Source organism: Etheostoma spectabile, unplaced genomic scaffold (assembly GCF_008692095.1).
Source record: "Etheostoma spectabile isolate EspeVRDwgs_2016 unplaced genomic scaffold, UIUC_Espe_1.0 scaffold00009033, whole genome shotgun sequence".
In the NCBI taxonomy this organism is placed as follows: domain Eukaryota; kingdom Metazoa; phylum Chordata; class Actinopteri; order Perciformes; family Percidae; genus Etheostoma; species Etheostoma spectabile.
In genome coordinates, this window is record NW_022603649.1 from 30,602 (window position 1) to 46,547 (window position 15,946).

A 15,946-nucleotide genomic window follows, 5' to 3' on the forward strand; every position below is an offset into this window, starting at 1 on the left:
GTTTCGGTGTCTCCATGAACATGGGTTGAAGCTTCAACCTACAAAGTGCCGTTTGTTCCAGCGAGAGGTGACGTACTTGGGGCATGTCATCAGTGAACAAGGAGTGTCCACTGACCCAGAAAAGACTATTGCAGTAAGGGACTGGCCAATTCCTCAGACTGTAAAACAGGTAAAATCCTTCTTGGGTTTTGCAGGTTATTACCGGCGGTTCATACCCGCTTTTTCTAAAATAGCCCTCCCCTTAAATGCTCTAACTCACGGAACGACTACACAGAGTAAGAACGCCCCAATCACGTGGACGCCGGAATGCCAACGGGCCTTTGATCAGCTCAGAGAGGCGTTGCTTACCACCCCTGTGTTAGCCTACGCAGACTTTTCCCAACCATTTAGGCTATACACGGATGCCAGCCTAGATGGGTTGGGGGCGGTATTGGCCCAAGTACAAAAGGGGAGGGAGAGGGTTATTGCCTATGCTAGCCGTAGCCTACAGCCAACCGAACGGAACGATCAGAACTATAGCTCTTTTAAGTTAGAACTGCTAGCTTTGAAATGGGCTGTGACGGAGAAATTCAAAGACTATTTGTATGGGGCTGAATTCACTGTGTTCACAGACAACAACCCACTGGTTCACCTGGAGACCGCTCGTCTGGGCGCAGTGGAGCAGCGATGGGCGGCCCAACTAGCAAACTTTAGGTATGTCATAAAGTATAGACCGGGTGCCCAAAATAAAAATGCAGATGCTCTCTCCAGGTTGCCAGAAGTACAGGACCAAAGACCCTTCCTCGCTGGCAGAGCAGTGGTGGAGGAGCCGCCCGGGGCAGAACGACAGGACTCAATGCCGCCCCTCACCAGCGGAGCAGTGGTGGAGGAGCAGTCCTGGGCAGACCGACAGGCTGGGGACCCGGAACTGAGGCTGATACGACAGCGGAAGGAGCAGGGGCTGCCTCCTTTAGAGACCAACCGCCGGGACTCTCCATACGTATACCAACTACAGAGAGAATGGGATAACCTGGTGCTGCGAGATGGCATTCTGGGGCGACTACATCGGGAGACGGGGACCGGAGGAGAGGTTTTTCAAGTGGTGGTCCCCAAACGAGAAACTAAAGAGGTGTGGGGGATGTACCATGACAAGATGGGACACCCGAGTGGAGAAAGGACTCTCACCACCCTGCAACGGCGTTGCTATTGGCCGAGGATGAACGAGGACGTAAGAGAGTGGACAGCAGCCTGCCCCCAATGCGTCTGCGCGAAGGCTGGGGCCGAGGTAAAAGTTCCCCTTTTACCCATTTTGACTAGTTACCCATTTGAAGTAGTGGGAGTAGACTACCTGTCTTTGGGGCGGCCGGAGGATAGGCACCCCTACATATTAGTTATAACGGATCTGTTTTCTAAGTATGCCCTGGCAGTACCGACCCGAGACCAGTCAGCGAATACCACAGCACAGGCCCTGTACAACCACTTGATCCAGATCTTCGGCTGCCCCGAGCGTATCCTGACTGATCGAGGAGCAACATTTGAATCATCAGTAATGAAAGAACTGTGCCAGCTTTATGGCTGCCTAAAGAGCCGCACTACCGCCTACCACCCGCAGGGGAATGGGGCATGCGAGAGGTTCAACCAGACTTTGTTGGGGCTGTTGAATTCCTTGGAAGAAGTAAGTCAAGCCCAGTGGCCAAGTCGACTGCCCGCTCTTGTACAGGCATATAACAACACCTTGCACAGTACCACTGGGATGACACCACATTTTGTGGTGTTTGGAAGACATGCCAGGCTGCCCGTGGACTGGGTAGCCGGGTTGAAGCCTACGATGGAGCCCCATACCCTGTCGGGTTGGGTGAAGGAACACCAAAGAGCCTTACAACAGGCTTATCAGACAGTAACCCAGCAAACGCGACAACAACAGGACCGGGATCGGACCAGATATAACAAAAGGACGCAGCTGGCGCCACTGCTTCCCGGAGAACGAGTGCTGGTCAGAAATTTCCGCAGGAGGGCTAAAGGGAAGTTGAATTGGCGGTGGGTCCCAGAACCATATGTGGTGGTGAAACAGCTGAGAGAAGGTCATCCGGTCTACCTACTTCAGCCAGAAGGTAAAGAGGCACCCACTCGTACAGTACATAGAAATAACCTCCAAACATGCCCGTTGGACCTGTTACCATCCAGACAGGAACCAGAGGAACCGCAGCCTGCTGTGTCCCCGCAAATGGAACCCATGCCCCCTCCAACGTGTTGGCTGCCCAGATGGGTGGCAGCTGGTCCTAGCCAGCCACCAGCGGAGCAAGACCCGGTATTGGACCAACCACCTGGCCCTCCAGTAGAACTGGCAGCCCAAAAAGAGAGAGTAAACCCTTTGACGATACGCCGCTCTACACGGCCGAATTTGGGTCTGCCCCCTGCTCGGTATAATAGTGAGTAGATGGTCGGGACGACCACCAATAAAGAGGGGGGGAAATGTCAAAGGTAGATTACACTGTGATGTTTGCATGGGTTTGCTGTGATTTTGGTTTGGGTTTATTGCATGTGTTTGCTGTGTTTTCTGTTTGGGTTTATTGTGGCATGTCTTTTATAATTGTTGAATTGCATGGTTGGTTTTGTGGTGGCTTTATTTCCTGTTTTGTAGGTGGGTTTTCTTTATGGAGAATGGAGACCCTCCCCCCTGTTTGTTGTTGTCGCTCGGACTTAACAAGCTCAGAATTACATAAGTGGACACACCTGGGCTTGATGAGGGCAGGTGTGTGAGAACAAGGCGGTGAAAAGGAGAGAAGCCACACAGAAGAGACAGAGAAGCCACGGGGAAGCAACGGGCGAGGGCAAGAGGAACTGGCGGAAGAGGAGGAGAGCAGAGCAGAATCGAAGCAAGAGAAGTGAAGCCAAAGAGACACGGAGGAGGGCGGTAGCTGAGACGAGTGGACGGACGGGAGAAGCGTCTACGATAGACACTCCGAGAAGGACTGAAACGCGAGAAAGCAGATAAGTAAAGGAACGTCTGCCGGCTAACCTCGGAGAGTGTGTGGCGTGAAGTACTGCTTGTGATCTGTGTTCTGAGAGCTCTCTCTCTCTCTGTCCCTCCCAGTACCAGCTACGGAGCAACAAAGACGCTACGCCGACTGGACGAAGAAGGACCCCGGCTTCCGGGAGTGAAACGTGGCTGCCGTTTGCATCATTGCTGCCTTGGACTGAAACGAACATTGAACCATAAACGATAAGGACATGACTCTTAGTATATTATATGAATTTTAACCCTTCCTAGCTGTCTTTTATATGTGTTGTTTGTTAGTCTTAATCTGGTTTTAGTTTTAGAATAAAGAATTACATTTAGACTAAGCTGTGTTGTGTGTCCTAATTTGTCAGTGGGAAGGTTTTAACTGCTGGTAGACCGCCTATAGTTTAAAAAAAAAAAAAAGAAAGAACACCCCCTCCTCTCGGTGGGTTTGTGACATGTGTGTGTGTGTGTGTTAAATATTACCTGGGTCCGTGTGACCCAGACAGACGAGGCCGTGGTATAGGTGACATACAGTCAAACGCGGGAACGGGTCCCGGAGACCCAAAGGGCCGGGTTCGCTCTAGTAAACGTTACATGAACTGAAAACCAACGTGGGTCCCTGGGAACCAAAGGTCAATGCAAAAGGTCAAATAAAACGAATGTGTCTCTGTGACCCAATAAAAAACACAAGGATTATTCTGTAAATCTCTCTCTCTCTCTCTCTCTCTCTCTCTCTCTCTCTCTCTCTCTCTCTCTGTGTGTGTGTGTGTGTGTGTGTGTGTGTGTGTGTGTGTTAAATATTACCTGGGTCCGTGTGACCCAGACAGACGAGGCCGTGGTACAGGTGACATACATTCAAACGCGGGGACGGGTCCTGGAGACCCAAAGGGCCGGGTTCGCTGTAGTAGACATGACATGAATTGAAAACAAACGTGGGTCCCTGGGACCCGAGGGTCAATGCAACAGGTCAACTAAACCGAATGTGTCCCTGTGACCCGATGGAACACACAAGGGTTATTCTGTAAATCTCTCTCTCTCTCTCTCTCTCTCTCTCTCTCTCTCTCTCTCTCTCTGTGTGTGTGTGTGGGTGGGTGTGTGTGTGTGTGTGTGTGTGTGTGTGAAATGGGCTGAAACAAGCTTCGGACCCAAGGGCAAATTCAAAAGGTCACATAACCTGCACGGGTCCCCTTGACCCGATGGACAACACAAGGGTTAAGTAAAAACACATGTTCAGTTTTGTGCATTGTTGTTTTGTTGTGTGTTATCTGTCATATAAAACAATGTCTTCCGCATAAAAAAGTTATGTATTTGTTTAAGACTTGATGAAATATACTAAGGGTGCTCCGATCAGGATTTTTGGGGCCGATCACCGATTGCTGAAAGCAGTATTGGTTGATACCGATCACCGATCACCTGTCACCGATCACTGGGTCTATCTGAAGCCTTCTATTTATCATGTCATATATTAAATTTTAATAGTCTTAACAAAAATGTATATGTACTAAAATTAACAGAAGATAATGTATTGTGAATTGTCAACTGTTTACGTTTATTGACAGGAAACGTTCAACATTCTACTTCCTTAGAAACACACCTTTAACAGCTTAGAGCTTAACAAATAAGCCTTATTTCGAAATAAGATACAAAAAATCTGTCATTGTTAATTTACACAAACTTAAAGTGTACTTAAACTTAAAGTGCAGAGCAAAGAAAACAAAATCAAATATCTTGGGATGTCAAGATAAAAAGGCATAAGGTGTGTATTTTAGGCTTGCCCTGCGGTAATGAACTAAAAATAGAAGCAGTGGGAACAGTCACACATCTTTAGAGAATATATCACTAATTGTTTGGCTTTTTGTCCTAGCTCCAAATCTAAAATGTCCTTTCAATCACTGCAGACATTTTTTCAGTAGTAATAACAAAGTTTTGTAAATTTCAAACAAATCCTAACTGTAAATGTTCTTTTAGCTCCTTTAAATCTACATACATTTAAAGTGCACAGCATGGAAATCATGAGTCAATGAGAAAGACAGAAGAGGAATAGAGAGTAGTAAAGCCCTTTCTCTTAAAGCTTACTTGTTAAGCATCAATGGCAGATTTTTCTTCAGAAATATAAGCATCTCTGCATTTTTGGCAGACAACTTGTTCCTCTTCTCATCTACAATATTCCCTGCTGTGCTAAAAAGTCGCTCACTATCTACACTTGTGCATGGAGCACAGAGGTAGGCTCGTGCTGCTTGTGCGAGAGCGGGGAAACGACTTTTATTGTCTCGCCAAAAAACAAGCGGCTGTCCGCTCCGTGGGATGACTGGCTCTGATAGGTAGAGGTTCATCTGCGATGATGTTGAGGTGCTGATGTCACCGCCACCATGCTCCCCATCTTCATCCAACAACTCAGCATACATAGCGTGTAAGGAGCCAGCTCGTGGTACTTTCTCTGGGGGCTCGGTGCCAGTCGCTTCCAAACTCGCCTCACCATTTTGCTGCTCCTGTCCAGTAGCAAGGACATCAGAAAGCAGCCCGCGAATCTGGGGCTTGAGTGCGTCGGAGAAATATCTGTCTTTATACCTTTTTTTTTGGTTAAAAAGAAAAAGAAAACTTTAATGGATTACTTAAATAAGAATCAGAAAAACTTTTTGAACTCAAAGGGGAAATTGGGTTAAGTTACAGCCTCTACTTTCAAGAAAAGAAATATGTAACACCATAGACATTGTTCTATTATTTAATATATTTCATAGTTTAGATAGTGAACTAGTCTTGGCCAAATAGGCAATAGCATACTCCAAATTTGCATTTTACTCTATAGTCTTAATTCTTCTTCTAAATGTTTATTTTTCTAGTAAATTTGAAGGAAATGCCAGCCTAGCCTGCCTACTAAAAGATTACAACACTAATCATTTCAGGCATGTAACAGTCATTTAGGCCAAAATAGATTTTTTTCTTGCAAGATAAAATATACTTCAATTGACAGGTACTGTGGCCCCAACACTGGCAATGTACACATCATCGCAGACCTGTATGCTGAGGTCATTGGAGTCCTTACACAGTCAAAGGAAGTCAGCTTAAATCTGCCTGTTAGTTAAATACCGGCTGATTTGTCACTTTCTCAGTCAAACCTAACCTCTCATTAGTTTAGGGAGTTTTTTTTTGTAAGTGTAGATGTATATATGTTTTTGTGCGTGTGCTCAGGTTTCAAGCAGTGAGGAAGAAGTTCATCACAGAACTGAAGGAGCTCAGGCTAAAAGAGCAGAGTCCCTATGTGGTCCAGAGCATCATCAGTCTCATCATGGGCATGAAGTTCTTCCGGGTGAAAATGTATCCTGTGGAGGATTTTGAGGCTTCTTTTCAGTTCATGCAGGTAAATTAAAAAGTCATTTTTTCATGCATATTTGTCAAAGAGTTACCACAGTAAGTGGGGCTGATACGTGTTTTTTTGCACTGCCGCTCCTTTGTTCAAACTCAGCAGCTGTCCGTAGCAAAGGCTCATAAAGTTAGATGAGTAACGATCAAAGGTGAGGTTTGGAGCCCGACCGATATATCGGTGGGCCGATATTAGGCATTTGCCGATCCGATGGTATCAGCATCTATAATGGCCAATTAAAATAATAATAATAATAATTCATCGGAATTATTTATGATGACAAATACATTTCTGTCAAATTAATATTTAATTAATAAAAACGGACTGTGAACCATGTTATGAGCATTGATGTTCAGAGGTGTAGTGGTAAAAAAAGAGGTGGGTAAACTATAAATTCTGTGATCAGGTGGACCACGACGCGATCACCGATAAGGGGGGCCACGGCCTACCTGATGACATGTTTGTTTCATTGTTTCCTCACAGGTCACACAATCAGTTCAGTTCATACATTAATCGAATTTCTTGTTAAAAAGACTCAAGAAGGAATTATATGGTTGAAATCTATAAAGTTTACTAAATGACAAAACAGAGACAACAAAAATATGTGTAAAATATTCACATTAACAAGCTGGAATCAAAATTTTGTCTTTAAAATATTACTCAAACCAACTAATCAATTATCAAAATAGTGATGATGGAGTTTATTATATATAAATACATACATTTTCTCCATAAGAATTTAATTATCAGCCATAATGTATAAACCATCCGAGGTAGACTGACCCAGTTTCTGTATGATATCAACCTTGTAACATTATAAGAAAAACAATTATCCACTATTTTACGCAGAAAAACTACATTACCCACAATCCTAAGCATAACAGCAACGTTTCTGATTGGTCAAACTTGCTGTTACCATAGAAACGTTTACCGTAACAGCTAGAGCGACAACAATAACAACCCTAGTACCTTCCAAGCAGCACTGCCTGGAAGGCAACGCTGGGGGAATATACACCAAACTCCGCAAGAGATTGGTCAACACTGACCGTAATGCAGCGCAATCTGAGACTTCGTCTTAGGTTTAACAACCTATGAAACTAATAATGAACAATATGAAACTAAAACGACACAAGCTTAATTTAGAATGGCTTTGGGACGATAGGCTATTCAGAGGTGGATAAACGCACTTTGGAGGTGGGTAAACGCCATTTCCGAATTTTGAGAGGTGCATAAACGGCGTTTACGTGCGTTTAGCCTCCACTACATCACTGTTGGTGTTGCATAGTTTCTCAACCAGAGGGCGCTCTACAACATCCTTGTTTGTTATGGTTTGGTTTTTATGTCTTATTTTATTGTAGAAATCTGTTTTACTGTGTTTAATTCTTAGCCTGGTTCTGTCATGTCTTGTAATTATTGTATGGTATTTTTGGTCTTGTCTTGTATATGTTCTGTTTCCTGTTTTATTTTGAAGTCTGGGTCTCTGTCTCAAGAGGCTTGATAATCAAACTCCTTTTGGAGAAAACAAATGGAATTCTGCTATGTTGTCAGTTAAGAAGCCAGCCACAGGGTGCTGCAGTTGCCTAGCAACGGTGCTAAGCTGCAGTCATTCTGAACTCTGACATCATATTCTAAAATGGCTTTGATCCTTTTTGATGTGATGTCATATAACTTTCTTCATTTTGACATCAATGTGACATCACCAGACGTCAAAACAAATTGATTATGTTAACTCAGGGTTAAGGCTTTGTCATTTCAACTGGTAACCACTAAACACAGTGTCTTGTTTTACAGGTAAGTCCGATCTGTGTCAGAGACAATCTTCAGACAAACGAACAACATCTCCAATCGACAAGTCTGATCCAGACAGCAACAGTTAAAGAAGTCTGATCCAAGTCATTGTCTAGGGTCATTCTTTAACCACCAACGGAAACAAGCCTTTTGAGTCTAAGGGATCACTGGCGGAAACATGAGCACAGCCAGTTTCAGTGGAATCAAAGGGCCCAGCAAGATAGCTAGGTCAACTGGGACAGCAGCTTCCAAGACCAACCCCAGCACAGTGCTGTGTGCGGTTGGTAAAGCTGCTGTGGCCGACAAATCCGCTGCAAGTGCCAGTGGAGGAGATGCTGGGGAGAGCTTCCAGATTGGGGAGCGAGTATGGGTAAATGGGAATAAGCCAGGCTACATACAATTTTTGGGAGAGGCAGAGTTTGCTCTAGGCCAGTGGGCAGGGATTGTTCTGGATGAGCCAATTGGGAAGAATGATGGGTCAGTGGCAGGGGTGCGCTACTTCCAGTGTAAAGACCTGCAAGGAATTTTTACCCGCCCATCCAAGTTGTCTCGCACAGAGGGCGAGGCTAACGGAACTGAGAAAGCACCCCCCTCCTCTGCTGCATCACCCACTCCTTCAGATAGCAGTGTATCCTCGCACACGGCTGCCACAAAATCAACATCACCTACCACTGCAACCAAGAAGGCCTCCTCCACTACACCAGCTGCACCAGCTACGCCATCCTCCAACCTCCCACACACAATCAGTGAATCTGTCTCCAAACTCTCCGAGACCGGATCAGTCAAGAAGGGGGAAAGAGAGCTGAAGATGGGTGACAGAGTATCAGTTGGTGGTACAAAGGCAGGAGTGGTACGTTTCCTTGGAGAAACAGATTTTGCCAAAGGCGAGTGGTGTGGTGTGAAATTGGATGGGCCCTTAGGAAAGAATGACGGGTCAGTGGCAGGCATAAGATATTTTCGGTGCCCACCCAAGTATGGTTTATTTTTTCCAGTCCACAAAGTTACACACATTGGCTTCCCTTCCATCATGCCAGCCAAAGCAAAAACAACGGTTTGGAAAGTAGTAGCCACACCATCAGGGCTAAAGCAAAGCCCTAGTGCCTCCTCCATCTGTACCATGACCTCTGTTGCATCCTCTGTCAGTGACAAGCCCAGCGACACAGGCCTGCTAACAGAGACATCATCACGGTATAGTCCTAAGATTTTAGCCATTACAGACCTGCAAAAGGCCCTAAAGGAGAAACAGTGTCACATTGAGCAGCTAATGGCTGAGAGGGACATGGAGAGAGCTGAAGTTGCCAAGGCCACTGGCCATGTTAGAGCAAGGGAGCAACAAATTGGCCTGCTGAGGGTTGATCAGGAGCAGATGGAGGCCAAGATTGATCAGTTAAGTGCCTTGTTAGAAGCTGCAGACAAAGACAAAGTGGAGCTGCTGAATCAGCTGGACGAGGAGCGTAGGAAGGTGGAGGACCTTCAGTTCTGTGTAGAGGAAGCTTGCATTACCAAAGGAGACCTGGAGATGCAGACCAGACTGGAGCATGCACACATTAAGGAGCTTGAGCAGAGCCTTCTTTTTGAAAAGACCCAAACTGAGAAACTCCAAAGAGCATTAGAAGACACTAGGGTTGCCAATGTGTCTGAAAGATCTCGTATTATGGACCTTGAGAGGGAACTTTCGCTGCAAACAAGAGAGGTAGTAGACCTGCAGCTGCGTATTAGATCCCAACCGAGCTCTGAGGATTCAAACTGTACTGTTTCTCCCCTTCTGGATGAAAAAAACTCTCTGAGAGCTCAGTTGGCTTCCGAAGAAGATAAGCAGAAAGAAGAGCTGAAGAAGTACAAGGAGAAGCAAGAAGCTCAAAAAAAGACCCATAGTGAGGCAGCTGCTCAGGTTCAGGCTATAGTTGTAAGGCTCTCTGGTGACAACAAGCAGTTGCAGATGTGCTTAAGCCATGCTGAGAAAGAGAATGCTGACATTACTGAACTGTGGCGTTCCAAGTTGGAGTCTGCCATTGCCTCTCACCAGCAAGCCATGGAGGAGCTAAAGGTGTCCTTCAGCAAAGGCTCAGGTGCCCAGACAGAACAACGTATGAAAACCAAAAGTGCTCTAGAGAAGCTGAACATAGAGCACAAGTTGGCTCTTGAGGCTGGTGCTGCATCTTGGATTCGGGAGAAGCAGGCACTGAAGGCACAGCTTTTGTCTTTGATTGAGGACATGGAACGACAGGAGGAGTCCCTACGGTACAACGTCGAAAGAGCAGAGGAGCAGCACTTCATGGAGATGGAGGATGTTCTTGAAAATCTTCATGCTGTCGAACTTAGGGTGAAGGAGCTTGAGGAGAAAGAAGGGATGTTGGCACAACAGGCCCAAGACAAGGACCGACAACCTAAAGAACAGATGTCAGAGATTGTGGCTCAACGTGGAAAAGTAGCACAATGTAACCAGGAGCTAGTGACCCTGAACGGTCAATTAGAGATGGTTCAGAAACAAGGGAAAAACCAGGGTGCCATGGTTTGTGAATTAAGTTCACAGTTGGAGGACCGACAGCAGGAAGATCTCGCTTTCCAGCAGAGTCTGACAACTGTACAGCAGGGGAAGGATGTCCTGGAACATGAGCTTGGAGACTTGAAACAAAGGTTGGTTAAAAGTACAGAGGAGCAGACTAAATCATCAAACACTATGCAAGAAACACTGGAGAAGCTCAGTGAGAAAGAAGAGCAGTGCACATCTCTGACCACAGAATCAGAGTCTCTAAGAAGTCAACTTTCCGTGCTGGAGAGAAAGCTGAAGGCTGCAGATGAAAAGCTTGATCAACTTTCAAAGGACAAATACAAGCTGGAAAATGATATTTCAGACATGATGAAGACATCTGGTGAAAGTTCAGTACAGCGGACCGAAATGAATGAAGATCTCACACAAAAAGAAAGGAGGCAAGAGAGAAAACAGCTATTATCTAAGCTCGAGGATATAGGAAAGCATATGACCATCCTGATCACAGGGAAGGAAAACCTTTTAGCTGGACAGTGTAAACTGGAGCGGACCATTTATTCTCTCCACACAAGCCAAGAAAATTGGCTCACTGAAAGGTCAAAACTCCTTGAAGAGATAGAAAAGTTGCGCGCTAGCCAGACACAACAAGAGGTTGCTGTCAAGAGCCTACAAATCAGAAAAGAACTTTTGAAAAAGCAATGCAATAATGCTGTTGCAGAGTTATCGGCTTCTGCCGTTGTGAAAGAAAAGATTTCCTCCAGCATCTCAAACCCAACCGCTCAGAAGGTTGCCCTGCAGGTGGAGAGAGATGAAGCCACCCAGAAAATCAAGCAGCTGGAGTCTCAACTAAAAAATGCTATTTCTAAGCAGCTTGTGGCTACAGAGGCCTATGGCAAGACTGCTGAGGCTCTGGAACAGCTGACAAAAGAGAAGGCCAGTTTGATGCAGGAGAAGAATGAAGCCCAATCTCTATTGGAAGAGCTCCGCTGTGCCAAGCAGAAGATGGAGACGCAGCTAAAAGCATTGAAGACAGATAATTCCAAGTACCAGGAAGATCTGAATGTATCCAAGGAGCAGCTTGGCATAGAAACTCAGAGGACTGAGAGTCTGTACCAGGAAATTGAGGAGCTTAAAGAAGCTGTAACTCTGAAGACACAGTCGCTGCAGATGCTGCAAGATGAGAAAAAGCTGACTCAGGAGCTTAATAACAAAGATCAGAGCAAACTTGTAACGCTCAAGGATAAGTATTCAAAACTTCAAAAACAGTTGCAGCAAAGTGAGAGCAGCTTGAAGGAGCAGTTTGAGAAGCAGAAGGCTGCTCCCCAAAAGTCCATCCATAAAAACAGAGCCTTCATTTCAGAAAAGGACCAGCAGGTGAAAAAGCTGATGAGCAAGCTGGGTGAACTGCAAGGGGAAAGTGCCTTAGTTAAGACACTGCAGGGTACAATTCAGACCTTGGAGCGGGACAAGGCTAATCTACAGGGCTGTGTTCAGAGACTGGAGAAGGACCTGGCTGCAGGACCTGACACCAACAAGTCCTTAGGTGATGTAGCTTTGGACCAAGTAAGGGACAATGAGAAGACTGCAGAGAGTCAGGCAGCAATTGAGTTCCTGAATTCAGTCATTGTTGACCTCCACAGGAAAAATGAGGAACTCAAAGACAAATTGGCAAAAATGGCGGCTGCTGCTCTCAATAGGAATAATCCAAGTGGGCTGGACTATGAGAGCCATGACAAGGAACCCGTGAAGAAGAAGAAGGCTCCTCCCAGGCTGTTCTGTGACATCTGCGACTACTTCGACCTCCATGACACCGAGGACTGTACCGCACAAATTCAGAGGCCCGACTCCCCTCCACACACCACCTACCACAGCAATAAGCATATAGAACGACCCTACTGCGATTTCTGTGAGGTCTTTGGCCACTGGACCGAGTACTGTAATGATGACCAGACCTTTTAAGCCTTTTTCCTCTGCAGCAGCTTCTAATGGAAAGTAACGAGGAGGTGAAGCATATAATATGCAGAAAGGGAAACATGGCTGCGACGAGGGGGATCCCTCTCACCATGTGGCTAAGACTCTCCGCCCATGTATTGACTATCGGGGGCTTAATAACATAACGGTCAAAAATAAATATCCCATCGAGACAGAAGATGAAGCAGGTGTCCAAAAAAGGCAGCGCCAACACCCAAGGAGGTTCATGACAGATTCTTCAAGCGATGGTAAGACCTTAATTATAGACTACATTTTTTTCACATATTTCAAATCACATATTTTGCAATCGGTACAAATGATATGGTCTCTGTATTACAAATGAGTCTGTTGCACAACCAGATAAACTGTCCAGGACGGATCGTGCGTCTGGAAGCCCTGTCTGGAAGTTAAAATGTATGCATGTATATAAGAAACCAGTCATATTTCTTAACATGGAACCACTGACAGTCAACATGGTGCACATCATGATTGTTCCGATGTTTGTCTCTTCCAGTCTTTTTTCAGCTCAGCAGATAACACTTCCTCCACCACCTGCATGTAAGTTTTTTTTATTTTATTTTTTATATATACATTTTGTCTAATTGTCTAATATAACAGAATAGGTTCATATTTTGTAATGGCATGTGCAGGCAACCTATCAACTTCATCTTATATAATAATCATACATAATTTATTTGTATATGTATCAACGCCATGCAGGAAACCAGCTGGTTGCCCAGAGCAGGATGAGTCTGTAGTGACCCGACCACGGACTGCCACTTCATCTTGGGACCTAGTTGAAGGTACAGTTGCAATGAAGTACAATTTAATGGCAAGGATCACTAGAGTAACTTAACGTTTTTGTTGTTTTAAGCAGAAGAACTCCCACAGAGGGGGGTAAGTCATCCCACAGAGGGAGGTGGCTCAGACATGGAGATCAAAATGAGAGGTAAGACTCAAGTTGTGTGTGTGTGTGTGTGTGTGTGTGTGTGTGTGTGTGTGTGTGTGTGTGTGTGTGTGTGTGTGTGTGTGTGTGGAGAGAGGAGGAACAATATGGAAATTAAGTGGCCATAGGCCTGCCCTAAGACGAACACTATATAATTGCATAACTATATATATTATTGTTACTATATGTTTTACAGCAACTTTTCCTGTCAACCCTCGATGGTTGTACTGAGGTGATGCCATCCGCCGCATGCTGCGGCAAGTTGCAACGCATGATGTGCTGAGACAGTACAGCTTGCGGGGAAGAAAGTCAAAGAAAGCCTTCCAGGACTTGGCTGTATGCAGGGTTATAACAGGCAGGTGTTATTTTATTGTTCACATTAGTATTATGCTTAGCTTGGCTGACAAGAGGTTTTAATTTGACTTATAGCTTTGCTTCATTTTGACTTCTACTCTAGCGGCCTGCCAGAAAAATGTCCCTGCGCTGACTGATGCAGAAGCGGAGGATTTGATTGGGCAAGTTCTGAAGTTTGCCCCCACACAGACGGTAAATTGAAGTTCTTCTGCGTGATGTTCATATTAAAGTTAATAAAAAAAATCTTCTGTCAATGTGTTCATTCTTAGTATTACATGCCTAACTTTTGTTTATTTCTTTATAGGCCAGCTGAGAAGGACTGAGCCATGAAACATGGAGCCCCTTTTTAATTTTTTTATTAACATATAATAATAACATATTTTTAGTGACTTATTTTGCATGCACTTTACAAACACATCTTTATGCATCTTGCACTACATCCTTATCTTTTTTTTTCAGTTGTTTGAATAATAAAGTTTTGAAATGCCATCAAGTTTGCCTGTTCATTTATTCCACTAATATAACTTTTGTATGTTTGTATGTGTGTACGTGTGTATATACAGTACATACATACACACAATGGTACGGGTGTTAGTTTTTTTAATGGTTAGGGGAATCTAATCTTTTCTTAACGTTCTGGGAACGTTCGTTTATGCTTACAGCGAACGTTCCCCTAACGTTAAGAGACCGTTCCGTAACGTTCGCTGAGGGCTGCAACGCTAATGGAACGTTCCCCTAACGTTCTCTAAAGGTACAACGTTAGGGAACGTTCCCGTAACGTTCGCTAAAGGTTGCAACGTTCTCGTAACGTTCGCCTAACGTTCTCTAAAGGTTGTAACTTTTAGAGAAAGTTAGGGGAACGTTCCGAGAACGTTTGCTGTAACCAAAACGAACGTTCCCGGAACGTTAAGAAACCTTCCAATTAACCAACAGACAACCAAACTACAACCAAAAAAAACCTTCAGGGAACGTTCCCACAACCAAAAACGAACGTTCCCAGAACGTTCTGGGAACCAAAAATTGTTAGCTGGGAGGCTACACTGTGTTTTAATTGCTTTAAATATGCTAGTTTCATGTCTCTGTTTTTATGTGATAAATGTGCTGGTTTTACGGTAAAGTGTCTAAGTACCCTACTCTGTAAATCACAATATAAATAAAATGTAAATAAAATACTTTCCCTTAAAAGTGAGCAGAGGGAATTAATGTTCCTCAGGAAATGTACCCTAAGGACTCTAGGCTTAATTTCAAACCCTTTTATGGAAACAATGCGTGAACATGTTTTGTAACCATATGCATAAATCTCTATAAGCTATGTCTAATTCTAATATCTCTGTACAATTAATGTTCATACAGAACAATCAGAAAGGGATAAAACTAGAACAAGAAGTAAGTGACTTCATACATACTGTGAGCATACGCATTCGGAATGGCATCCCTGACTATCCACAGGGAGGTTGTCTATTGTGATCCCTACGGGCTGAACCGTCTTATTGAACCGAAAGTCAAACGGTTGCTTCGCTTTGGTCAGGTCACACGTAGTATCGTCGGATACCGGTAAGTCCCATGCTGACTGGCGCTCTTGATTATCCACTGGAAAGTTGTTCTATTGCGATCTCGTCGAGCCGCACCACCCTCGCCGAGGCCAAAGTCAAACAGTTCTTTGTGTCGGTCAAAGTCACACGTTGTAGTATCTCAGGCACCGGTACTTCCATGCGGACCGATTATCCACTGGGAAGATGTCTATTACAATCTCGTCAAGCTGAACCATCTTGTCCAACAAACGTCAAACGATGCTTGGCTCTGTTCTAAGTCACACTTTGTAGTATTGGCAGGCAACGGTATATCCCATGCGGACTGGCGTCCTTGATTACCCCCTGGAAGGTTGTCTGTTGCGATCTCGTCGATCCGCACCATCTCGTCGTCCTGGAAGTCAAACAGTTCTTTGTTTCGGTCGAAGTCACACGTTGTCTTATACCCAGGCACCGGCACGTGCCATGCGGACTGGCATTCCTGACTATCCACAGGGAAGTTTCAGTGTGATCTCAGCGAGCC

General features: G+C 44.9%; 2 protein-coding genes across 3 annotated transcripts; both read left to right on the plus strand.

Moving 5' to 3' along the window:
* Positions 1 to 5,807: 5,807 nt before the first annotated feature.
* LOC116678984 (protein furry homolog-like) lies at positions 5,808 to 6,365 on the plus strand. The gene is made up of 3 exons (XM_032508722.1): positions 5,808 to 5,822; positions 5,932 to 6,035; positions 6,173 to 6,365. Exons 1-3 carry the CDS (start codon positions 5,808 to 5,810, stop codon positions 6,348 to 6,350), a joined length of 297 nt encoding a protein of 98 aa, XP_032364613.1. The 3' UTR covers positions 6,351 to 6,365.
* A 1,816-nt stretch (positions 6,366 to 8,181) lies between these two features.
* Positions 8,182 to 12,582, plus strand: LOC116678985 (CAP-Gly domain-containing linker protein 1-like). 2 transcript variants are annotated; one of them, XM_032508724.1, is made up of 2 exons: positions 8,183 to 9,650; positions 9,756 to 12,582. In XM_032508724.1, exons 1-2 carry the CDS (start codon positions 8,311 to 8,313, stop codon positions 12,580 to 12,582), a joined length of 4,167 nt encoding a protein of 1,388 aa, XP_032364615.1. In that variant the 5' UTR covers positions 8,183 to 8,310. The 2 variants fall into 2 exon arrangements, with proteins under 2 accessions (XP_032364614.1, XP_032364615.1); XM_032508723.1 differs by having other exon boundaries at positions 8,182 to 12,582.
* The last annotated feature ends 3,364 nt before the right edge of the window (positions 12,583 to 15,946 follow it).